Source organism: Oreochromis aureus, linkage group 20 (genome assembly GCF_013358895.1).
Source record: "Oreochromis aureus strain Israel breed Guangdong linkage group 20, ZZ_aureus, whole genome shotgun sequence".
Classification (NCBI taxonomy): domain Eukaryota; kingdom Metazoa; phylum Chordata; class Actinopteri; order Cichliformes; family Cichlidae; genus Oreochromis; species Oreochromis aureus.
In genome coordinates this window covers 26,675,091-26,699,292 of record NC_052961.1, presented here as the reverse complement: position 1 = coordinate 26,699,292, position 24,202 = coordinate 26,675,091, and the positions used below count along the sequence as shown (strand labels likewise).

The 24,202-nt window shown below is 40.1% G+C and overlaps 2 protein-coding genes and 3 non-coding genes across 6 annotated transcripts; 4 read left to right on the top strand and 1 right to left on the bottom strand.

Annotated features, from left to right (window-relative positions):
* Window positions 1-424: 424 nt before the first annotated feature.
* casp9 (caspase 9, apoptosis-related cysteine peptidase) lies at window positions 425-3,338 on the bottom strand. 2 transcript variants are annotated; one of them, XM_039604531.1, is made up of 10 exons: window positions 3,021-3,338; window positions 2,695-2,905; window positions 2,523-2,579; window positions 2,387-2,445; window positions 2,120-2,296; window positions 1,950-2,039; window positions 1,567-1,714; window positions 1,299-1,487; window positions 1,102-1,211; window positions 425-1,002 (listed from the first exon to the last, which is right to left on the bottom strand). In XM_039604531.1, exons 1-10 carry the CDS (start codon window positions 3,150-3,152, stop codon window positions 898-900), a joined length of 1,278 nt encoding a protein of 425 aa, XP_039460465.1. In that variant the 5' UTR covers window positions 3,153-3,338; the 3' UTR covers window positions 425-897. The 2 variants fall into 2 exon arrangements, with proteins under 2 accessions (XP_039460465.1, XP_031611103.1); XM_031755243.1 differs by lacking the exon at window positions 2,523-2,579.
* Window positions 3,339-3,475: 137 nt separating this feature from the next.
* On the top strand, window positions 3,476-9,604 carry dnajc16 (DnaJ (Hsp40) homolog, subfamily C, member 16). The gene is made up of 15 exons (XM_031755241.2): window positions 3,476-3,784; window positions 4,130-4,311; window positions 4,389-4,455; window positions 5,000-5,324; window positions 5,425-5,609; window positions 5,715-5,819; window positions 5,899-6,057; window positions 6,377-6,507; window positions 6,611-6,794; window positions 6,916-7,095; window positions 7,608-7,684; window positions 7,852-7,932; window positions 8,083-8,172; window positions 8,252-8,422; window positions 8,523-9,604. Exons 2-15 carry the CDS (start codon window positions 4,139-4,141, stop codon window positions 8,968-8,970), a joined length of 2,376 nt encoding a protein of 791 aa, XP_031611101.2. The 5' UTR covers window positions 3,476-3,784; window positions 4,130-4,138; the 3' UTR covers window positions 8,971-9,604.
* A 2,363-nt stretch (window positions 9,605-11,967) lies between these two features.
* Window positions 11,968-12,040, top strand: trnaa-agc. The gene has a single exon. It is a non-coding gene; the product is annotated as a tRNA-Ala (tRNA).
* Window positions 12,041-13,110: 1,070 nt separating this feature from the next.
* Window positions 13,111-13,183, top strand: trnaa-agc. The gene has a single exon. It is a non-coding gene; the product is annotated as a tRNA-Ala (tRNA).
* A 4,975-nt stretch (window positions 13,184-18,158) lies between these two features.
* On the top strand, window positions 18,159-18,231 carry trnaa-agc. Its single transcript has one exon. It is a non-coding gene; the product is annotated as a tRNA-Ala (tRNA).
* Window positions 18,232-24,202: the final 5,971 nt, after the last annotated feature.

The following is a 24,202-nucleotide window of genomic DNA, read 5'->3' as shown; positions in this document are numbered from 1 at the left end:
TGGCCAGCCTGGGTTCGAGTCCGACCCACGGCCCTTTGCCGCATGTCTCCCTCTCTCTCACTCTGCGTTCCTGTCATTTCTTGACTGTATCTGTCAATAAAAAACTTAAAAAGGCAAAAAAGGCAAGATTTTATGCTTAATTATTATTTAATGTTTAAAAGAGGATTCAGTACTTCAAATTTGTTGAAGTCAACACTTTCTAATTCCTACATAAGCACACCAGACCAAACAAAGAGCAGTGAATGCTTCCACTCTCAGTGGAGATTTCATATAATACTTGTAATCTTTTATAATTATTACAATAATTAATAATGTACCTTTGCCGAAGAGCGGACCCTGCACCAGCGGGAACAATGCCAGGATGAAGACAATAATTAATAATGTAAACTTTTACTACAGACAGAAAGAAAAGAACACACAAGAATCTCACTCCTCCTTTTATTTGAGTCTGATGTGTGACTCATATCTAGTTCATGGAAAGTTATCCCAGCATGAACAAAACAGCATTTTATACATGATCAGTGCATAAACGGACAGAACAGGAGAAAGAGCAAAAACAATGGAGAGTATAAATTAAACATTATTGGCTGATGCACGTAAGAAGATTAAAGGTTCGCAGAGTGCATGGATTATCTTTCCTCGGTCAGCTGCTGTATGTGTGAAACAAAAATAACCTGAATAACATTTTCACAGTAATAGTTCTGTATTTTAAAAAGCTCATTTAGAAACCATCAGCCCTTAGAAAACACAGAGAGATATTAAAAATACAAGACGTGATCCATTCAGTTAAAGCAGATTCACAGCAGAGTCAGAAATCACACACACTGTAACTGTGCTGAAAAAGAAGTTACAGTGCTGTGAAATGTGGAACTGACACAGACTACCGCACTTGATCCATTATGTTTGGGTTTGAAAGTAGAGGAGTTTGCGGAGGAAGTTAAAGGAACCAGGCATTTGTTTGTAGAGCCCTTTTGCAGAGTTTTGGGAGACTTCATTGTTAACCTAAAACAGGAAGAGTCAATAATCAGACATCACTGTGTCTAAAGCCAATAGCTCTTAAAGTCCTCAGTTATTTTTGCTGATATATTAAGAGAAGCTCACCATCATCAACATTGTGACCAAGTCATCAGTGGCAGCGTTTTCCTCAAGTATATAGTCCAGTGTCTGGACGTACCACGAGCCCGCCTGAGTCTCTCGCCAAGAAACATAACCTGTATTGGTCACATGGCCAAAAAGGTATTAAGGACACATAGATCTGAAAGGCTGTTTTTGTTTAAAAGAAAAAAAACCCCACGCACCTGGGAAAGTAGAGTAGGACACCAGGATGTCACTCGGAGTGGGCAGGCTGGGTCTGGCGTCCGGTTCATCAGACATGCTCAGGGAGTCGCTGCTGGATGACATCGGAATAGCGTCCGTCTGGTCATCCATTCCACCAGAGGATGGTTCGACCTCATCGGGGGACACCTCGAAGCCCATGTCTCTCTCATCTTGGGGACAAACACAAGCTCATTTTTACACCTCACTTGTTCCTATGAATTTTTAAACCGTGCGTTCTGTGACAGCTACCTCCTCCACAGGCCTGGATGAAGAACAGTTTAGGTTTGCCTTGCAAAGACGGGCAATGCTGGCCATTGAGGTAGTTTGTGATAATCTGCACTGGTACGTACTGTCCATCCACACCGTACACGGCACCAGGGAAGCGGTTGTGATTCACCTAAGGACAGAAATGTTAGCAAAAATCGTCTTACATGTCAGTCCAGTCAGATGTAGATCTCAGAAAATTGCCTTGCTGGAATAATGACATTTGCCAGTTAAATATTAAAACGTTAACTGTAAAAATATTAAATCCTGTGTATTTCCAGAGTATTCCAGCTGATTATTCTGAAGGGATGCAATGTTTTTTTTTAATGAACTGTAAACAACATCACAATCAGCTCAGCACATCTTACCTCAGTGCCATGGGACAACATGATGACCACGCAGCAGTCATACTGGGAATGATCCTTCTTGGACAAAGTCAACAGCTCATGTTTGATTTGCTGAAATGTGGAGTTAACCGTTAGGCCTGCAATCTTTAATACCCTTCAACACACACAGAGGCAGAAGACCCGATTCTTACTTTTTGTCTCAGGTTCGTCTTCACTTCCACAACAAAGTTGAGTGTCTTGAATCGTCTCTCCAGCTTTTCACAGTCTATGTTGGAGCCCTTGCGATTTTTCAGCATGCTGTGAGGTTCAAACTCCATGTTGTTTATGATGAGGCAATGACCACATGGGCTTGCGTCCATTTTATAGCTCTAAGGCACAGAGACGCGCAGAGTAAAAAGAAAACAGAGAAAGGGCCGTCACATAAACACGTAAGTGTGCAGCACGGAAATGGTGCTTACCTGAAGGCTGTCACGTCTTATTCTGCCTGGTCCTGGTCTTAACTGCCCCCCGCCAGGCGCTGTGGCACACACATTAATAGACATTAAGCACAAATAAACTTACAAGACTGTTATTTAAATGGATCGCATAGCTTACTAGGAATAGGAGAGATACTTGGCTTTACAACATCTTTACTTGGATTGTCACCATCAACTGGAGAGGTTGTTAAAGAAACAAAGAACACACAGATGAGTCAAATTCTTATCATCTGAAAGTGTCTGGCTCTAAAGACTCTCACATTAAATATTCCATAATGAAATACACTTACTGAATGGAAGAGGCTGGATTATAGGGCGGACAATTTTAGTGGGTGTTGCAGGCTGCAGGGTAACAGCTGGAGCTCCATTCTGTAGGAGCTCTGCCAAACTCTCCTGTCCAGTCTCCTGAAGGCACTCCAGAAATAAGGGGAAAGCCCGACTCCCACGGGTTTCCAGGTCCCGGACTAACTGCCTGGCCTGGTCTCGTCTGGTCCCAGCCCTCTGATAATAGGAGACAGTCTTAATTGAGTACAATTATGAATTTTTTATACCCGCCCCGGGTCAAAAAAAAAAAGAAAGAAAAAAAGGAAGAGAAAACCACAGTGCCATGACCGACCTGTATCTCATCGATCATGTCCTGGGTGAAAACTCCTTTTTCCAGAAGGCCATCATAGAGTTTTGATGGATCCAAGTCTGTCACCAGGTTAACCCTGTTCCGCTGAAGAATCTTCTTGTGTGTTTCATCCATTGTCCATTTAATGCTAACGTGATAGAGAAAAAAAAATCTGTAACTAAAAATTTGTTATTTCGTTTTCGATCACGGTTAAATCTATGTCGTCAAAGGAGCACAATGATCTACTTCTTCGTAAAAGTGAAACGGGTACTTTGTTGTAGGAGTGTCGTTACAGTTCGTATTTTCTTGTCGGTTTCACAAGCTATTTCCTTGTTTACATCAGCGTTGCCTGTGATTGGTCTACTTAAGGCGGATGAAGAAAAAAGGGAGGGTGTGTTAGATTTAACACCCCGCGTTCGTTTCCGCGCGGGTAGCGACCGATAGCCAGCTGAAGCTAAAATCGCGGTACGACGAGCATTAAACCAAACGCACAACTAAAAAGAAACGTAGCCTGTCGACAAAACACTCAATTTCCCGAAATGACTTTCGACACCGGACTCCACCCCCTTTTTCTACTCTCGCTCCAGCTTCGCAGCAGCAGCAGCAGGTTATCGGCTTGCCCTGGAGGATCTGTGGGATGCTGCTGAACACACCCTTTATATTTCGCTGTCGCTTCGAATCAGCGTTGAGCAAGAAGAGGCATTAATAAGGGGGCAAAACCTTCCCCCACTATGTGGCGTTGTACCGGCTGACTGCATCTGCTTCAGGTGACTATAAACGTGCAGATGTGGCGTTGAGACAACCGCTGTAGCAACGCCACTAACACTAAGGGTTTATCCTCGAGGAACACCGTTACTGTCACGGCCCTGTAACATGACACCATAATTATATATGATTTTCAGCTGCCGTATATCGCCTAGCTTGCTTGGGTGCTGTTGTTAGCATGCTGTAATACTGTTTTTAGCATATCGTGCCTGCCTTCACTGTTTCCCATCACCAGAAAGCTAATGGAGGGAAAGGTTTCTCGGATTTGCAAGCCATCTAAAATATAGGTCCTGAACATTTTTTGCCCACTTTAAATGAATGGTGATCGCTCCTCTGATGTGTTGAAGGTAACTGTGATGGCACGGTCAAAGCTGTCTCTGCCACTGGCCATTGTGGCGGTCCTCCATGTGCTGCTGGCGGGACTTGTCTACGCTGAGCCTGAGATGGACCCATACAAAATATTGGGAGTAACGAAGAGGGCAAGCCAGGCAGAGATCAAGAAGGTCTACAAGCGTCTTGCTAAAGAATGGTATTTCCTCACGACACTTCAGGCTTCAGGTTTTAAACCTCATTGTGCTCTGAGCTAATAGAACTGATCTTCTCTAGGCATCCTGACAAAAACAAAGATCCGGGTGCTGAGGACATGTTTATAAAGATTACTAAATCTTATGAGGTTAGTTGGTTTTATAAATAGTATTATTGATGTGTTACATATACAGATGAGGACAAATGATTCCCAGGTTTTGTCAACATTTTCTCAAGCAAGAGATTATCAACATGGCATTTCTAAAAATACTAGTTTTCTTAAGAAAACATAAATTATTTCCTAATGCACATAAGATTGGAATGACTTCATAAAACAAACAAGCAAAGATTACCAGGGTCAATATTATTACCCTTCTGAAGAACTAACCTTTTTATTGAGTCATAGCACAAACCACTGCTGTGCAATGATGTGCTTTAACTTTGTGATGCTCAAAGCTTGTAAAATCAAGTTAAAACTGAGGCTTATCATGCAATTTACTCTTTCTGTGTGTAAAGTAAAATATTGTAAGCATCCAAAATACAAACTGAAATGTCTGGAAACATTCTCGTCCAGGGGTGCTAATATTTTTGTCCTCATCTGCATTGAAGTAAAACTTGGATGCCTGTATTAGGTGGTGTGAGTCAGTAAAAGCTAATAATGTATTTATATTTGTTCTACCGATCTAATCCAGATCCTGTCCAATGAGGAAAAACGTGCCAATTACGATCGTTACGGGCAGATGGATGATACTCAGCCATATGGCAACGCTCACTATGGCCATCGCCACGATAGCTTTTACTTTGACGAGTCCTTTTTCAACTTTCCCTTTAACAGCAAGAATCACAGAGACTTTGCTGACAGCAAGTACACATTACACTTTAATCAGTACGTTAATGATGTGGTGCCCGACAGCTACAAGAGACCGTACCTGATAAAGATCACCTCCGACTGGTGCTTCAGCTGCATCCATATTGAGCCCGTCTGGAAGGAGGTGGTGCAAGAGATGGAGAGCTTAGGTTTGGAGTGAACCTATAAATCATCCATTTACATGCATCTGCTGTGTAAATGTATAGAGTGAGTAATGATGTGTGTTTTCTTGATATCCTGTTTGTGCAGGTGTTGGAGTAGGTGTGGTGGATGTAGGCTATGAGAGACGGTTAGCCAATCACCTCGGTGCTCACCGTACTCCATCGATACTCGGAGTCATCAATGGCAAAGTGACATTTTTCCATTATGCTGTTGCGAAGGAGCACCTGAGGCAATTTGTAGAAGATCTGCTTCCTCAGAGACTTGTGGAGCGGGTAAATGTCTGCAGGTCTTGCAAAAATGAAAACAAAAAACATCATTGCATCGTGAGGGATTTTTAGACTACATTTATTAAAAAGGATTTGTTTTCTAAACTACAGGTAACTGACAAGAATGACCTGCAGTTCTTGAACAGCTGGCACGAGCTCAACAAGCCTCACGTGCTTCTGTTCGACCAAGTGCCTGCTGTTCCTCTGCTATATAAAGTAAGTGTTTGCTCATTTTTATGCTACATGGAACTGAAGTGCATCAACATACCAATCACTTATCTTTGTGTCTACACAGCTGGCAGCTTTTGCTTATAAGGACTACTTGCAGTTTGGCTATGTGGACCAGGGCCTTTCAGAGACTGCTAATCTGCAAAAACAGTTTAATATTAACACTTATGCTCCGACCATGCTCGTTTTCAAAGAGAACATTGACAAGCCAGCTGACATTATACAGGTAAATTAAACCAATATCTACCCTTAAAATAAAGTAGTGCTGTGTGATACTCCGATTTTTGCTATGGAGCCAATACCAATATCAGTACTTTTAACCCAAAAAACACAATTCAGTGCACTATATAGTGAATTTAGAGGATATTATGCTAGCATCCATCCAATACCATTGTTGGTATTGATACTATCAACATTTAGGATCAATCTGCTCATCTCTAAAATAAAGTAATCCCTTTATTTATTTTCTTAAACCACTGTGAACTTAATGCAAAAAACTTGATTAAAATGTCTCTTCACTCTTTGTTTTTTTTCCATCTCTACAGGCAAAAGGAATGAAAAAGCAAATTATTGACGAGTTTATGTCAAACAACAAGTTTCTCCTCGCGCCACGGCTGGTCAATCAGAAGCTCTTTGATGAGCTCTGTCCTGTCAAACAGTTTCATAGACGCAGGAAGTAGGAACACATCTGTTTACTCCTGATGACTCTAAGCAAGTTCACCGGTTTTGTTGTAAAATCATATTTTTGTCATTCACGGTAACGTCTCTCCTCCTTTCAGATATTGTGTCCTGCTGATCACGGGTGATGAAGAGATCTTTTCCTTTGGGAATCAGGCGTTTCTCTCATTTGCTTCTGCCAACACCAGGGAAGTTGTGAGGTTTGCCTATGTCTACCAACGGCTACAGCAACCGCTTTGTGACATCCTCACACAAAACAAGGACACTGTGCAGTCGCAACCACAGGTAGAGTGTCATATATTGTATTGAGAGTGTAGTGTCCTGTTGTCAGTCTATACCTTTTATAAATTCTTTTCTTGGGTTCTCATCCCCCATCTTCTTTGGATGTGTTGGGGTGTGTGTTCAGGTGGTTATCCTTGAGCGACGTAATGCTGCAGGAAAAGCATTTTTCAAGCCAGTTACCGCCTGGAATGGCAGTGAAGAAGACAAGCAGTGTCTTCAAGAGGAGCTGGAGCGACTTCAGAAGGACCCATCCATTCTCATCCATGACGCCATGCTGCCTGAACTCAACAATGAGTTTGCCTCTGTATGTTCTCTTTGAGTGGATATCATGGGTGTCAGTCATAGATTGTATCTAAAGATGGATGTAGCCTCTACGCTTGAAAAGTGAAACCAGTGCAGAAATGCCTGAAAACTGCAGTCTTTTTAATGACCAGCAGGGGGCGACTGATTGGAAGTCTTATTCTATTGAAGCCTTTGAGAAAACAACAATACTTCTAACTTAATTCATGAGATCAGTAAATACTTCCCTCATGAGTTTGTGTTCTAGATTTTCAGTTTCAAGCATTTTTTTAAAAAGCATGATGTTTGTAAATAACATTCTGTGAAAAACACAAGTTTAAACGGGATATATTTTCACACGTGGCTATGATATGAGAGTGTAATTTCCTAGGTTTTCAGAAGGTAGCGAACAGATGATACCTTGACTACGTTCATCTTTCATTTACAATTTAAAGTCTGAAACCTGAAATCTGCAAAGATTCCTGTGTTTACCAACCACCAGTCCTACCAAGCCCTGTTAATGCTTTTGCTCTGTAGATGTTTGTAATCCGATGGATCTATGCATCTTACGATTACCTCTCTGAAGTCACTGATGATATTCTGCATAACAACTGGTAAGTAGAGCAAACTTTATTTTTCATGAACAGAAGTTGTTGAAGTTTTGAACTGCTACTACGGCAGTATTTAATTTGCAAACAGTACACCCCGTGCTTTCTCTTTCTGATATGGAGGAGTACACATTAGCGATGTAAATACACTGTGTCTCATTGATGACTTGCAGGCGTGAGATGATGCCCCTTCTGTCCCTCATCTTCTCTGCCTTGTTCATCTTGTTTGGGACCGTGGTCATTCAGGCCTTCAGGTTGGCTGATTTATTGTACACATTTTTTGTTTCTGTAATTTCAACAGTACAAAGAAACCGAAAGGGAGGGGTGGGGGGTAAAGCAGCAATGCTGTGAATCTCTGCCATTCCTGTTCATGCCTTTTGGAATTTCTCTCCGTGTTTTTTCAGTGACTCGAGTGACGATAAGCAGACAAAACCAAAGGCGAAAGATGGAACAAAAGCAGAAAATGGGTCATCGGGGAGCAGTAGTACATCAAGGCAAGACTATAATTTTACCTCTGTTGCTTGTGGAAGTGAAATGCACGAAAAATGTTTTTCAGCTGTGTTTTTTCTTTAGTCGGCCTCCCAAGAAGAATTTTGTGGAAGTGACTGAGTTGACAGATATCACCTACCTGAGCAACCTGGTGAAGCTGAGGCCAGGACACATGAACATAGTGCTAGTGCTCACTGATGCCTCCAAGAACATCCTCCTTAGCAAGTTTGCCAAGGAGGTCTATTCTTTCACTGGGTAAAACAAGCATTCACTCTGGAGTAATTTAAATCCAGTGTACGTGTGAGTTTCTTTTGTGTGTTTATCATATTTCTAAATCTTGTTTGTACTCTCCTAGGAGCCTGACACTACATTTCTCCTTCCTGAATCTTGACAAGCACAGCGAGTGGATGAACACACTGCTGGAGTACACCCAAGACGCCATGCAGATCGATGCCGACGACGACGAAGGGGCAAACCGCAAGATGGACTACACCGGCTACGTGCTGGCACTTAACGGTCATAAAAAGTACCTGTGTCTGTTTAAGCCCGTCTACACCGGGGAAGACCTCGACAGCAAGTCGTCCGAGGATGAAGGAGCCGCCTCTTGCGGGAGGTCGAGGTCCAGTTCCCGCGATGACCACCCACCACGTAAATCCAACCGAGCTCGCAGCATATCCACCCTGCAGATCCACCACAAACTGGACCGCCTCGGGTTGTGGATGGAAAGGCTGATGGAAGGCACTTTGCCTCGTTACTACATCCCAGCCTGGCCAGGACTTGACAAAATCACCCCCAATAAATAGATGGCAGGTGAAGGACTTAGTATTTATCTACTGTAACACTGAAATGGTTTCATTCATTACTGAAGTTTTTTTTCTTTTTTCACTTGAGATATATATTAAGTACAGATTTTTCCTAAGTTGGGCCAAAATTATAAACTTGGCTTTAGTCTAACTACTGTGGAGGAGGCCTTTTAGCGTACCTCTAGTACTCGTTGCATGCTGTATTATTTTTTAACTGCTGTTAGTCATATTTTTATTCAGGCAAATGCTGCTTCAGCCTTGTGAAGAGGAAACAAAATCACTGTGGTAACGTCTACAATCTGGACTTCATGGCCATAAATCATATTTACTCACACTATGAAAGAGGCCGATAGAGCCTTAGAGTCAGGTTATAGTCTGTCAGAGCTTGTTCGCAAGACACTCCAGGATTTCTATAGGCTTGGACTCAGTTGTACACTTAAAATGTGGCACAAATAGTAGTGTAACAGATTAAATTAGGAAAGCTGTAGAGAGAAGCTCAATTTCAGATGCCCAAGTGCGGCGTCACATTTCACTTCTGCAAAGTCAGACAAACGGGGGAAGGAGTTTAAAGCCTTCACTGATGAATACTGTGAAAAGAGATGCGTCAACCCAACATTAAACATCTTTGCCTTTGTATGCATCTCACTCTGAGTTTATTCATTATCTCCAGTGTGCTGACTATTCCTGTGCAATATACATGTCATGACCATGCCTTTTACCCTGGACCTTGAGGCATGCTCCTTTTTTTTCCTTGTCGCTTTTTTGTTATGGGGTTGTTGATACACACAAGATTTGCTCAACAATCTTGCCCTACTTAGAAATCTTAGCCAGTAGCTTTATGTAGCAAACATGATAAACAGGCTCTCCGTTTCATCTTCTGAATGTTTTCCAACTGGCTGAGGCTGACTAACATGCCCTCTTAAATTACGTACCCAACTGAAAGTGGAACTTAGGTTATGCTTGCCTGGTTTATACATTTTGTTTTGTTCACATTCAATGTAAAAAAAAAATACTGTTACAATACTTTTGTTGGTACAAAGTGATGTGAATATTGCACATAACCATGTTATCTATACGACATGTATTTTAAAAAGGACTTCGTTTGAAAGATACGGTGAATGTTTTACACTACTGAGACTACGGTTGCTTGTTTGTTTTTGATTAAGTAAAAACGTGTCAGCTGTCATAAGATGTTTCAGGTGGTCTTTAATACTATATTTATCTTCTTGTTAGTTGTAATTAAATGCATTATGTTTATGGATTAAAACTCATTGTAATGTGTTCCGAGATTAGCTTATATTCCAGTTTAATGGTTTGGGAATACAGTTGCCCCAGGGGCTTCTTCTGCTGTAGCTGGGGGGAAGTAGATAGATTAGCTTATCAAATGTAAGAATCAATGAAATTTATGAATTATTTAAATAGCTACCAAAAAACCCCAAGTTGTTTGCTAATAGTGCGCATAAACTGGTGAAATTTGTTTCTAGCCTATCACAGGTGAGAAGTGTGGTACACCCTGGACAGGTCTGACATTCATACTTATGGGCAATTTATAATCACCAAGTAACCTAACCCCACTGACTGAATGTCTTTGGACTATGGGAGGAAGCTGAGGTATCTGTGTGCAAGCTGCAGACAGAAAGGCCCTGGGCGCTTGGTGGATTTGAACCTGGACCTTCTTGCTGTGAGGGAAAAGTAGATAAAATTCTGAAGAAATGCTCTCTTCTGTTTTGTATTCATTGACTGTGTTTAGGCTTGGTCAGGCTAAATGAAAGATAATGGTCTTGTTAAAAAACAGGTTTTCTACCATTTTAAACACACCTTAGAGGGTGTGTTTGGCAGAAGGTTTTGAAAGCATACTTCTAAGTGCATGTTTGAACTGGAATTTTTCATAATGCTTTTAAATCAGGTAAATATAATATTAATATAATAATAGTTTACATGTTGCATCACTTGGTTATAAATTATTATTTGTTTCATTTCAACCGAGCTTGGGCTTAATGTGGGCTACTGTATTAACAACCAGATTTCCCACATAACACAGCCTTTCCCATTTCCACACCTCTCAAACTGGACCCTACCAAAGCTGCAGCGTGTTGTAGTGGTCAAATTGCCTGCTGTAGACCACTAACTACAGCATGCACAAAGTTCCAACTGCAACTCCCACTGCAAGTCCCGCTGCAACACAGCCTGCCAATGAAGTGTATCCCCTTTGCTAACCCTCACAGCAGTTTGCAAGGCCCAGACTGCATGGTGCGATTCCCAACCTGCCTGCTGTATTTAACCTAAATGACATTTGAATAAACAGAGCAGAATACAGCTGGACCACCATGTAGCTGCTGTTCGTAACCTAATGATGAAATTCCTGCATGTTTGTATGTAATCCTTCACAGCCTGGCAGACATAGTAACGGAGACCCCTTAGTATGTTATAAATTTATCAAATGAACAGTGGTTGAGATAAGCAACAAACATGCATATGCACTGTTTCACAGTGGATCATGGCATGTTGAAGTGTTTCTGCTCTTCTATGCATAGAAACAGAGAAACACACCCGCTCTGGTAGTCAGCCAAGAGGGAGGAGCCAGCGGTATCTCCTGTGGCAAGGTAGGAATATGAAAATAACCATCTGTCAGATCTGTGGAGGTCATCCAATCCCTTTCCAGCAGATGTTTTTGCATGTCAGCAGGTGTGGTTCTGAATATGGATACCTAATATTGCCCTTCATTTCAACAGGGAGCATGCCAGGAAATAAAGTTAGTAGTATGAATACTATGTAACATACCTTCTTTTTGCACCTTAACAAGTCTCACTCTGCTTGCCATTAGAATGAATACAGGCTTAAGACTTCCATCCTTTACTTACAGCATATGGGAGAGTTCTCAAACATGCTTTAATGCAGTTTCATACAAAAACAAACACTTCCAGACACATTAACTTTCTGAACTCTTATCTGACATTTAACCTTCTGTGCCCCGAGCTTCGAAGTGACGTATACCAGGGGGGATTAGCTCAAATGGTAGAGCGCTCGCTTAGCATGCGAGAGGTAGCGGGATCGATGCCCGCATCCTCCAAAATGTTTTTAACTATCGTCAAAATTGGGGCTTTTTAATCGAGCTAAAGTTATTATCAAGATTAAAATTTGATAAACTGTGCACTCCCAGCTCCATCAAATGATCACTTCTGACCAAAGATCTTGCAAAACTTTGAACTAGAGGTGGATCTTACATGAAGCGTGACCCGACACCCAGTTTTTATTTTAACGTTTCAAAAATATTCGAGTAAAGCTAGTTATACTTACAGCTTTTGTGTGGTCATGGAAAGTCACATTTCCCATCTTCTTTTTCCTGGGCACTACATCAAGTAGTAATCAATAATCCTTGAATCATTGAATCCTCGAATAATATCTCAAGTAAGTTACAAAAAAACAAAGTACATTTCTGTTGCATGGTGCGATTGAAGCATTCAGAATGCCTAACAAGTTTAATGCACTTTTAAACTTTGAATTATACACTTTTATAATAATGCCGAGCAGCATTTGAAAGTTATTCAGCAATATCTTTCAGGTCCTCTCTAACGGCTGTGCCAGCACTCCCCGAGTCCCTATTATTACCACTTCGCATATTTCACAGTGTGCCATAAGAACTCTTTATGCTACAAAATATGTGAGTTATTAGTAAATGGGAAAAACTTAACATCTAATTGTGTTTTAGTTTGCTTTGTTGTCTAAATAAGCCTCTTAACCATCAATGTTAAACCTTTCAAATAATCACACACTCCAGTAGGGTACATTAGAGACACTGTGTGTGCACATTTCTTTCGAACGACGCATCGATGACGCTGTCTCATGACAATGTCAGTCAGAATGAAGAATACAATGATCTAAATTCAGTTTAACAATGATACAAGCACAAGAACTACTGATTAGAAGTGGAACGCTTCTTAAGTTAATGCGCATGTGCAGAGCAAAAATGCCAGCTCTGACTTGTTTGCGCGTCTCATTTGAACAGTTTCAAATACGCATTTTACAGATAGATCCGCTGTGCTCTTTTATAATATGCATACGAATATTGGAATTAAAATGAATCAGGGTTTGGTAGTGTTCAGTTCATCATCGGGTTGTCACCATCGATGATGTCACGCAGGGGGATTAGCTCAAATGGTAGAGCGCTCGCTTAGCATGCGAGAGGTAGCGGGATCGATGCCCGCATCCTCCAAACGCTTTATTCTTTACAAATAAAAGCAAAGGTTTTCCGCTGATACAGTCCTCTTACTCCGCTATCATTATGTTATGGTAATTAAAACTTCTATAAACGGTGGTATCTTAACACTGACCACGAAGGTCAGCCAGTCCCTAAGAAGACCGTAGACCTCAGGCCACACATCTGCGCGTCCATCCCAGAAGGAGAAGGGCCCCGGGCATGTTAAAGATTTGATGCTATCATGCTAAAATAATGGCAGTTAAAATGACTGATGTGTCTGTGAAGGTTCTCAGTCATCCAGGTCATCGTAGTCAAAGGAGTTTGCAAAGAAAAGCGTCTGGACTTCTTTGAGTTGCTTGAAGACGTTTCACCTCTCATCCGAGAAGCTTCTTCAGTTCTAAGGTCAAATGGCCGAGAGTCCCAGATTTAAACCCGTCTTCAAGCAACTCAAAGAAGTCCAGACGCTTTTCTTTGCAAACTCCTTTGACTTAAAATGACTGACTTATCAGGCAGACGCTGTCACAGCCCAGAATGACAGGACCTGACAGCTGAGAGACAAAGTCTTACAAATGAAAGGCAGTACTTGGAAAAAATGTCCTATGAAAAGGTTTCTTTTTTAAAATTACATGAGTGCATGATAGTTTATCATTACCATTAGCAGTTTACCATTTACCGCTCAAGACAGACATGTTTTGTTTTTGTTTTACAGAAATAATAAAAGGACCAAAAAAAAGAAGAAGAAGAAGAAGAAAGAAACCACCAGGACCATATTATGAATAGGAAAATGTTGTTTGTGTAAAAAAGAACTTCAGAAGGAAACCATGCAAACACAGCGCCTGACATTTCAGTGGTTAAATGCCGGTAATTTAGTTTCACACATATAACCATTATGAGGTAGCATACTATTTATATCTCATGTAACATGGCTTCCATATGGCTCACTGTTCAGATTCAAGAGTAAGATGATTTTTTCTGCATTTTTTTTTTTTAAATTTAGAAGAATGCCACACACTGCGCACATATACAGATCACAGATCACGTGATCCCTTACTAATAAAAGTTGTCTAACGTGATAAATTGCTTAAACAAGGAAAATTACAAATGTGGTTGCAAAGTTAAAAACAAAGTTTATACACAAGAGATAAGATCTATTTTATATTGTCTTCAAAGTTATGAAAGAGGTTTGTTTATGACACAGAGCTGTCCTGACAATAGTCTGGAAACTGACACACAAAATCATTTTTATTAGCTAGTCAATCCAGGAAACCTAATTACAAATGTTTTTCATGAGACTGAAAAATATTCCAGGTTTTCAAATATGTCATGCAATGTGTTTCGGACTATCTGGCTGTGTTTTGTAATAACAGAGAGACTAATGAATGATAAGTGGTGTTGTGTAAAACGAGGCAGGAGTTGTGAAAGCTTCTGAAAAATGTTGAGAAATGTTTGTAGAGCAGATTTCTCCTCTGTTATGAATGATGACATAACTGAAATTAATTTACTTCTGAGTGAAGGAGTTGCTTCCAGCCAAACAGCAGTTTTAAAATTTTTTTCTGTGCTAGTGCAAGGTAAGTCCAAATAACATAAAAATGAATGCTGTTTCATCTCACTCACATCTGTCTGGTGTTGTGTTCATGCTTGGCTTTGCAAAATTTGGTTGTATTCAGTCGTACATGTTTTGTGGAAATTCCTTCTGTCAGTTTATTTTGTTTTTAAAGTCAGTGATTTAATTCTTTGTATAATTTTCTCTCATTTCATACATGAATATAACTAGCACAAATCCACAGACGGCCTGCCATATTTTCCGTCACAAGATGGCACCACACACCGAGTCAAATCCACTTCCTGTCAGTACGCAGTTACCGAGAGACTGGAAGAACTATTCTCTAAGATACATAAAGTTAAACGTAAATGATGTGAAGATTATATAAAAAAAATTTAAGTGGGGGGGTCCAGAATATTTTACTGGTACAGGAAGAAAAAGCCCATACTATGTATTTATTGTTTTGTTTTTGTCCTGATAGAGTTTTATTAATTGCAGTTTGCTTATGTTTATGTTATCTTATATTTATCTAATATAAAGAAGTTTCATGTGCTGCATGGTCTCTTGGCTTTTTATTGATCCATTGGTGTTTTTTGAACAAGACAGGTGCATAACACTGAGCTGTTTGTGTGCTACAATACAGTCTTGGCAGGCATAGCAACAGTAACTAAGGGCGAGGTTTATCATCTGATCATGCATGTCTCTTGTGATCTTCCTCTCTCTTGCTTTCTTGCGCTCTCTGGCCCTCTGTATTGAGCTAATGCTATCAATACAGGCTTTAAGGCCACCCGTCAACATTTTCCTGTATGCTGGTTTGATTATCTGGTACAAAAAAAAAGAGCAGATGCAGTAAGTGTAAGTGGAATCACACTGTGTGTCTCCTTGCTCTTATTGGTATGCTTTTTTATCTTGTCTTTTCTTTAATGCAGAAGTTGGTGATCACTTGAGCTGGATTTCTTATGAGGTCATGTGTTTATATGTTTATTTAAAGTAATAATGACTCAAAGGGAAGTCACTCCCTTCCTCTTAGAGTAGGTGTGTGTGTGTGTGTGTGTGTGTGTGTGTGTGTGTGTGTGTGTGTGTGTGTGTGTGTGTGTGTGTGTGTGTACATTTGGGCAAGTGACGAGCCTACGTTCAGTTTTAATTAGTGGAGACTCATTGACTGTATCCTGTGTTTGTGCATGTGTTCCTGTTTGTGTGTGTGTTAATGTGTTTTCAGTTATATGGGATCAATAGGGCCAGAAAGTGAAAGCTCATCCCTAAACCAAACGTGTTACATGGTAAAAATCAAGTTAAGAGCTATGCTTTGAAGGATGAATTTATTCTTATTCTCGACACTCAGAGATACCAGCACCGACTGATTGTACTGCTAGATTTGTTGGCTTGACATTTAGGCTTTGACTGCACAATTTGCTAACTGAATGAAATCGATGATTGTATAAAAAAATGTTTTCTACAGTCACTGCTTGGAATACAGGCAGCTCTTTTACTGTAAATGTAGTCATGTGAAAAAGAAGGTGCACCCCGTTTCAATCCTATGGTTTTACATATCAGGACATAAAACAATTATTGGTATGCTATCTTGTCTTCAGTAGGTCTTAAAATCAGGTAAATATGACCTCAGATGAACAGAATCACATGACATATTACGCTGTGCCATTATTTATTTAACAAAATGCAGAAGCACTGTGTGGAAAATTAAGTTCACGCTCAATGTTACCATAGGAATTAAGAGGATAAGTAGGAGCAACGTGCTGTTAATCAAATACACTCGACTACCAGATCACCAGCAAGTGTGAGCACCTTTGCAAAAACAGAAGTTTTGGTACTTTGCTAGTCTGCAGCATTCAGGTGTGTGTTAACAAACTGCGAAGGAGAGACAACAGCAACGGCCAGTAATAAAGAAAAGAAACTTAAATAAGTTCATTTACAAACAATTCAATTCAATTCAATTCAATTCAATTTCTTTATTGTCCCACAAGGGGAAATTAGTTTAGCAGCAGGATAAAAATGAACAGAACAATACCATTGGCCAATTTGAAATCCATCAGAAAACATTCAAGACAACTGCCAATTTTTTTAGGAGTGGCTATGTCAGCAAATTCGATGATCTGTTGAACTTGTTGTAAATGCAAATTATATAGAAGTGTAAGCATTGTGTAACAGAGTGTAACCACTCTGTTGGAAGTGAATAATGGTGCAGCATGGTGGTCCGGTTAAATAATTATATACATTTGTAATCATACCGAGCAACATTTAAAAGTTATTCAGCAGTATCTTTGAGGTCCTCTGTAACAGCTGTGCCAGCACTCCCCACTTTGCTACAAAACATGTGAGTTATTAGGAAATAGAAAAAAAAATAACCAGGAAGATCAGGCAGTCCCCAAGAGTATCGAAGACCTAAGGCCAAACATCACTACGTCGATCCCAGAAGGAGAAGTGGGGAGGCCCCAGATGGACTGTCCATAATCAAAGGGTATCAATCCCAGAGGACCAGAGCTACGGCCTACCCTGTAAGTTTCAAATATGCAGTTTTACAGAAAGATCCCGTGTGATTGAAGTATTGGTTTTACTTATGTGCATACATACACTTGAACGTTACCTGTGTCACTGACAAGTAGGGGGATTAGCTCAAATGGTAGAGCGCTTGCTTCGCATGCAAGAAGTAGCGGGATCGATGCCCGCACCCTCCACGCGCTTCATTCTTTGCGAAGCAAAAACATTCTGCTTTTATAGTCCTCTATCATGACTTCATTGTAAATGAAACTTGTATAAACCGTGGTATCTTAACTGTGACCAAGAAGATCAGGCATTCCCCAAGAATACCAAAGACCTGAGGCCAAACATCAGTACGTCCATCCCAGAAGTAGAAGTGGGGAGTCCCCAGATGGAGCTACGGCCTACTCTGTAAGTTTCAAATATGCATTTTTATGGAAAGATCCCGTGTGATTGAAGTAATGGTTTTACTTATGTGCATACATACACTTGAACGTAACCTGTGTCCTTAACAAGTAGGGGGATTAGCTCAAGTGGTAAAGCGCTTGCTTAGCATGCGAGAGGTAGTGGGATCGATGCCCGCATCCTCCATACGCTTTATTCTTTGAAAAACAAAAACATTCCGCTATTATAGTTCTCTATCATTATGTTATAATAAATAAAACTTGTATAAACCGTGGTATCTTAACTGCGACCAGGAACATCAGGCAGTCCCCAAGAGTACTGAAGACCTGAGGCCACACATCAGTACGTCCATCCCAGAAGGAGAAGTGGGGAGGCAACAGATGGACTGTCCATAACCAAAGGGTATGAATCCAAGAGGACCAGAGGTAGGGCCTACCCTGTAAGTTTCAAATATGCATTTTTATGGAAAGATCCCCTGTGATTGAAGTATTGGTTTTACTTATGTGCATACATACACTTGAACGTTACCTGTGTCACTGACAAGTAGGGGGATTAGCTCAAATGGTAGAGCGCTCGCTTAGCATGCGAGAGGTAGCGGGATCGATGCCCGCATCCTCCATACACCTTACTCTTTACAAAACAAAAACATTCTGCTATTATAGTTCTCTATCATTATGTTATAGTAAATGAAACTTGTATAAACCGTGGTATCTTAACTGTGACCAAGAAGATTAGGCAGTCCCCAAGAGTACCGAAGACCTGAGGCCACACATCAGTAAGTCCATCCCAGAAGGAGAAGTGGGGAGGCAACAGATGGACTGTCCATAATGAAAGGGTATCAATCCCAGAGGACCAGAGCTACGGCCTACCCTGTAAGTTTCAAATATGCAGTTTTACAGAAAGATCCCGTGTGATTGAAGTAATGGTTTTACTTATGTGCATACATACACTTGAGCGTAACCTGATCAGGCAGTCCCCAAGAGTACCGAAGACCTGAACCCACACATCTGCGCACCCATCCCAGTAGGAGAAGTGGGGTGGCTCCAGATGGGTGGCCCATAACCAAAGGGTATGAATCGAGAACAGGGCCCCAGGCATGTTGCTCGTTGACACTTTTGATGCTCAACCTTCCATTGAGCAGTTAAAATGGCTGACTTGTCACATGCTGTCACAGCCCAGAATGACAGGACCTGACAGCTGAGTGACAATTAATTTAATTTAATTTTATCATAAGTGAGCTATGACCTATGAGCTAACACTTGAACTGAAATTATTTAGGGTTTACTTCTCTTCAGATCATCATTGTGTTATAATGTCACAACATGTTGGGGGATTAACTCAATCCCCCTACCTCTTGCTTAGCAGGTGAGAGGTAGTGGAATCGATGCCTACATGCTTTAGGTTTGCAGTGTGAGAGACAATTAATGTAAGTTTAATTCATAATAAGTGAGCTATGTGGTACGGGTGACATGGATCTCACTGTGTTTGACCTTCCGTTGAGCTTTTTGTGAATGCAGATTATGTAGAAGTGTAAGCATCCACTGTCTTGGACTGAACTGAAAGTGAATGTAAAATCGAACAGCATAGTGGTCCAGTCCAGTGGTCAGCGTTGTTGCCTCACAGCATAATGGTCCTGGGTTTGGGTCTACCATTTGATAGGTGCCTTTATAAGAGGAGTTTGCATGTTTCTATAACTTTATTTTGCGCTTGTACTTACAGTACAGGCACTTACAGCTTACAGTTTTGGATAAAAAAATTATTATATTACACTGACATTATTGCATCCCCTCTGTTCATCGTCAGCTTGAAACAAGCCATGAGAAAGCCTGTGTGCATGTGTGGCCGGTTATGTGTGGCCACATAAGTGTATGTGGGTAAAAAAAGATATAACGCCAAAAGTACAAAATCTGATAAATACAATAATTGGACATTTTTAAATAGAGTACAAACTTTTGTGAAATAAAAAGCAACACGGTCATGCTGTGATTCATGCATGTCTCTTACATTTGAGCTTTTGCTTTTCTTTCCCCCTGAGCTATAACCACTATTCCCTTCCCACAGATGGACGAACAGGAGAGAGGACATAAAAGAACAGCTGATCTTAAGTGACTGCTCTTGTATAAGATATATAGAGAATAACTCATAGGCCTCCTCTAACGCTGACCTATTTTCTCTTTTTCTCTTTTGTTTTACACATACAGACACAGGAATCTATATCATTAATTTCAGCACATCCAGATTCTGCAGTGCTCCCAAATGTTCGTTAAATCCGTTCATTAGTTTGAGCAAACCCTCCGCTGCTAGGTTTAACTTTTCAAAGTCAGAGAAAAACATGTGGCAAACTTAGATGTTTTGGCCTATTGTAATCCTACAGCCTGAGCTGGTCTGATTAACAAGGAATCAAACAGCCCGAAAGTTAAAGCTAAACCTTATTTTGACTCTTGCATGGGGATTTTGAGCTCAGTTGAATTGCGTTTTAAGGATAATCCACAGAATCAACTGATGTGCTAAGTTGTGAAATGGGTAAATCTATACTTGCTGAAATATTATTTAATTGGTTTATCCCCTATTGTTTTTGCAGTTTCACAAATTGTAGCTGTGGTTTAGAATTAGAAATGTATTCTTAGAGTGATCCCTCATGTTCATACAACCTTCAAATGTAGATTTGGATCCATGAATATTGCATAACAACAGTATTAGAATTTTGTCTTTGAACAATACAAAGAGTATATTTTAAAGCAGTTGAGACATGATTGTTGCGCAGACTGTAATTAACGAAATAGTTTAAGAATTACAGCAAATTTTGCACAGCTACTCCATTTATTCAGGTTTGGAGAGACCCGGGAAGCGTCTATAATACTCAGATGCAAATTTCTTGCAGTCTATGCCTGGCTGAAATGTGGGACCCATGGACATCATTGAATGATTAATTTAATGCTCTACCAGGATTTCAGTTTCTCATTGTTTGTGGGTGTTTTTACCTTCACAAATTATGCTCAGTTGCCCTTTTTATAACTTAATAAGTTTGACTTTTGTTTTTTTACACCTTTTTGGGCAGCTATAAAATTGAATTCAACACTTGCAAACAACACTTGGAAGTCTAAACTTTAGTCTTGTATATTGCTTCCCTTTAAATTGTGGTGGTATGGAGTAAACATTACAAATCTTAATAGACCTGTCTGTAAGTACTTGGTGTTCATACAAACATATAATAGACAGTTTGGAGTTATTCTCATCAAATGAAAGCTGGAAGCATCCACATACATCAGTGACCCTGCAAACCAGGGCAAAAGAACCTGCTAACGTTATGTTATGTTTTATACCAGAAGAAAACTTAATATCAATTATTTGTCATGCAAACCTAAGAAGAATTTCCCTTTAATAATATCATGCACATCCTGTGTATACGAGTGTGTGTGTTAAGGAAAGAAAGTAAAAAGAGACCATAACATAACAGTTTAAATCATTAACAGAATTAAATCATTTGTTTGAATGAAAGAAAACAAAATGTAATCTAGATATTGGAGTTAAAAATAAATTATCCACTGAAAAAAATCACTAACCGACACTACCATTCCTTCTTTCATATGTTTGGCCAAAACAGGAAGTGGTTCCTTTGTTCTCGAATGTTGCTATAAAGAGGTCACTTCCTGTTTCCCCAGGACTGCTGGTGCTTGTTCTCTACTTTGTTTTTGCTCTTCGAGGACGTGTAGATGGAGGAAGAGGTAGTAAATCAGATTGGAAGGTACACCAAGGCAGATCAAGGATCTTAAATGATGGTACACAGGAACAGAAGTAATAAAGTGCAATATGGATGGATGCATTAACCCTCTACAGCACAGCGTTGCCCCAAGGCAACAGAAAGGTTTTTTTTAACCCCAATGCCCAGTACACATCAACTGAAATGATGCCAACCAATCAGGGTGTTTGGAAAAGTGTAAAACATCAGTCCAATATGATGTTTGAGTCACTATCAAGCATGATTTGAAGGTGGGGCATCCTTTTCTGACACATGGTCATAGGACTGCATGGTGTCAGAAGAAGGTAAGAACGCCCTATCATATTTAAAATGACATAAACTGGAAGTTAAAAACTACATGTGAGTGTAAGGAGATGCAGGGAGGGTTTTATTTATGTTAGGTTTTATTAAGTGTTTTAAATTTTACATTCTCAGAAATCCAGTTTTTCTCTACTTTTTAAAGAGACTTGATAACAGTGTGTTTGTATGTAATTATATGTTATTTCACGTATTTGTGCACATTTCACATGTTGCTAATGCGATCCTTCTTGCACGGTAAGAGACAATCAAATCATTTCCTCCAAGTGGAAATTTATTCTGTTTCGCTCTCTTCTGTCTTGTCTGCATAATTGGTGTCAGCCATGTCTCCCAGCTGTTTCCTCTTTACCCTGTTCACCTCTTATATTTAGTGTCTTATTCTTATTATACTCGGTGTCTTGTCGTATCCTCTCCATGCTGTTTTTCTCCCTTCGTGTCCTGGTAATATTCCAGTGCCTAGTTCCTGGTTTTGTTCCCTCGAGTCTCCTAGTTTTAGATTCCAGTGTCCAGTTTAGTGTTTAGTTTCGTATTTGTGATTTTGGTTCGTTTTGTGATGTTTATTTCTTTAAAGAGTGTTCCCAGCAATAAAGATGCGGTTTAAGTTCAACTTTCCGTTTTTGGGCCCATGTTTGAGTCCTTCACTGAGGAACTGCGAGGGAGAATCTCTTTCTTGCTGACATAGCAATTTAACCCTCACTCTGTTTTATGCGCTCTTCTGCAAGCTGATCATAATAATAATAATTCATGGTATCTTGTCAGTGTGTCTTTTTTCGGTGATTGTGTATTGGTATAAATAAGCTAGTGTGGATCGAAGTTGTGAAGGCAGAAGTTGTAGTAACACCTTTTGGCCAGTACATAAATATCTCTGCACACCCGACTGCCCCTGGGGAGGGAGTCTGAGGAAAACCTGATGAAGAACTAAAGTGCTGGTGGTGACTGAACATGCAGTGCTGTCTGATAGAGACTACCAATCCCCCAATCACAGTCAAGCATCACTACCACCATCTCCCTCCAGCTAATGCAATCTAGAAGTGACCAAACTAAAGGGGATTTGATGTGTCACCCACTCACGATCTTCCTTTGCAAAGCTGTAGGCAGCCCGAGAGTCCATTTTCGATCACTTTCCTCTGCTTTAGTCGTACAAACAAGACTCTGCTGGATTAGATCGTTTCACACATTGTTGAGGAGCTTTTACTCTTTGTTGTTCCTCTTCCATCCCTTGGAGATCTTTTCTTCTTCCTATCCTTCTGATCACTTTCACATTTCATTCGTTCTTATTTCCTTCCAACCTACACAGTGTTATTGTCACTCAGAGCCACATGGGGGTTTAAAGACAAAGGAATAAAACTCTTATAGCTTCACACAAAACTAGATCAAATGCTATGTTGTTTAGCCTGCAATTTTGGCTGTTTTTACAGCGAACAGGAAGTTAACTGCTGCCTAATTATTTTCCTGTATAATTCGAGCTTTCACACTGTGTGCGTTTTCCAAAAGCTGAGTCTCAACAAAACACCATCTGTCCAGTCCACCTAATCAGATGGAGCACTCACTGCTAAAGCTCTCCTGCATTCCCTACCAGAGATGATAATTACTTATGAATTTAAGCATGTCAGTAAGATCATTTTATTTTTTCAACATTTTTTCTACACTCACCAGCCACTTCATTAGATACACCTCTTCAATTTAGTTTTCTTTATACAACCTGGGTAAAAATGCCCTGTTGATGTCATACAATGATCAGACTTCCTGATAGTGTTGCATTCCTCTCAACCCTAACTCAAACAACCACTTACAACCAAGGCATGTAAAAAAGCTCTGAAGGCATGATAAGAACATTGAAGCCGATGGGCTGCAGCAGCAAATGACCACACTGGGTGTCACTTCTGACAGCTAAGAACAAGAAACTGAGGCTACAGTGTGCATGGGATCTCCCAAAAAGTGGACAATGAAAAATAGGAAAAAACATGATCTCCAGTTCTGCTGCAACATTCGGATAAGTAGGATCACAATTGGGCATAAACAACATAAAATGAATTAAAATGTATCAATGATTTGGCTTGTTGGCGGTGTAATGGTTTGGAGGATTTTTCCCCTTAGTACTCAGAAGGGGTTCAAATCAGTACCAGCAAGATATAACTAATGAAGTGGCCAGTGAGTGTATGTATATGTATGCATGCTTCTGGACATTTATGGCCAGTGTGGTCAGATGAGACAGCACTTGATAACTTTGAGGCAAAGTCAGTATTGTGCCATTTAGAAAAATACACAATAACAACAATATAGTGTCATTTATGTGCTAAACTCAAGATACTCTGAGGGGTTCAAAGTTTCACATTACCCTTTCTGCTTCTGTAAATTCTTAAAATATTTGTTTTGAAAATCTTTTAATTAGATTTTTTGAATTTTTCAATTTAAATTATTACTCCTAAAATTGCAATAAACAAGTACAATTCTTATATCAGGTCCAGTGATTCAAGTAAATCAGTAGCGCAGTTCATTAAAAACAAACCACTGAAATTAAATGGACCTTACC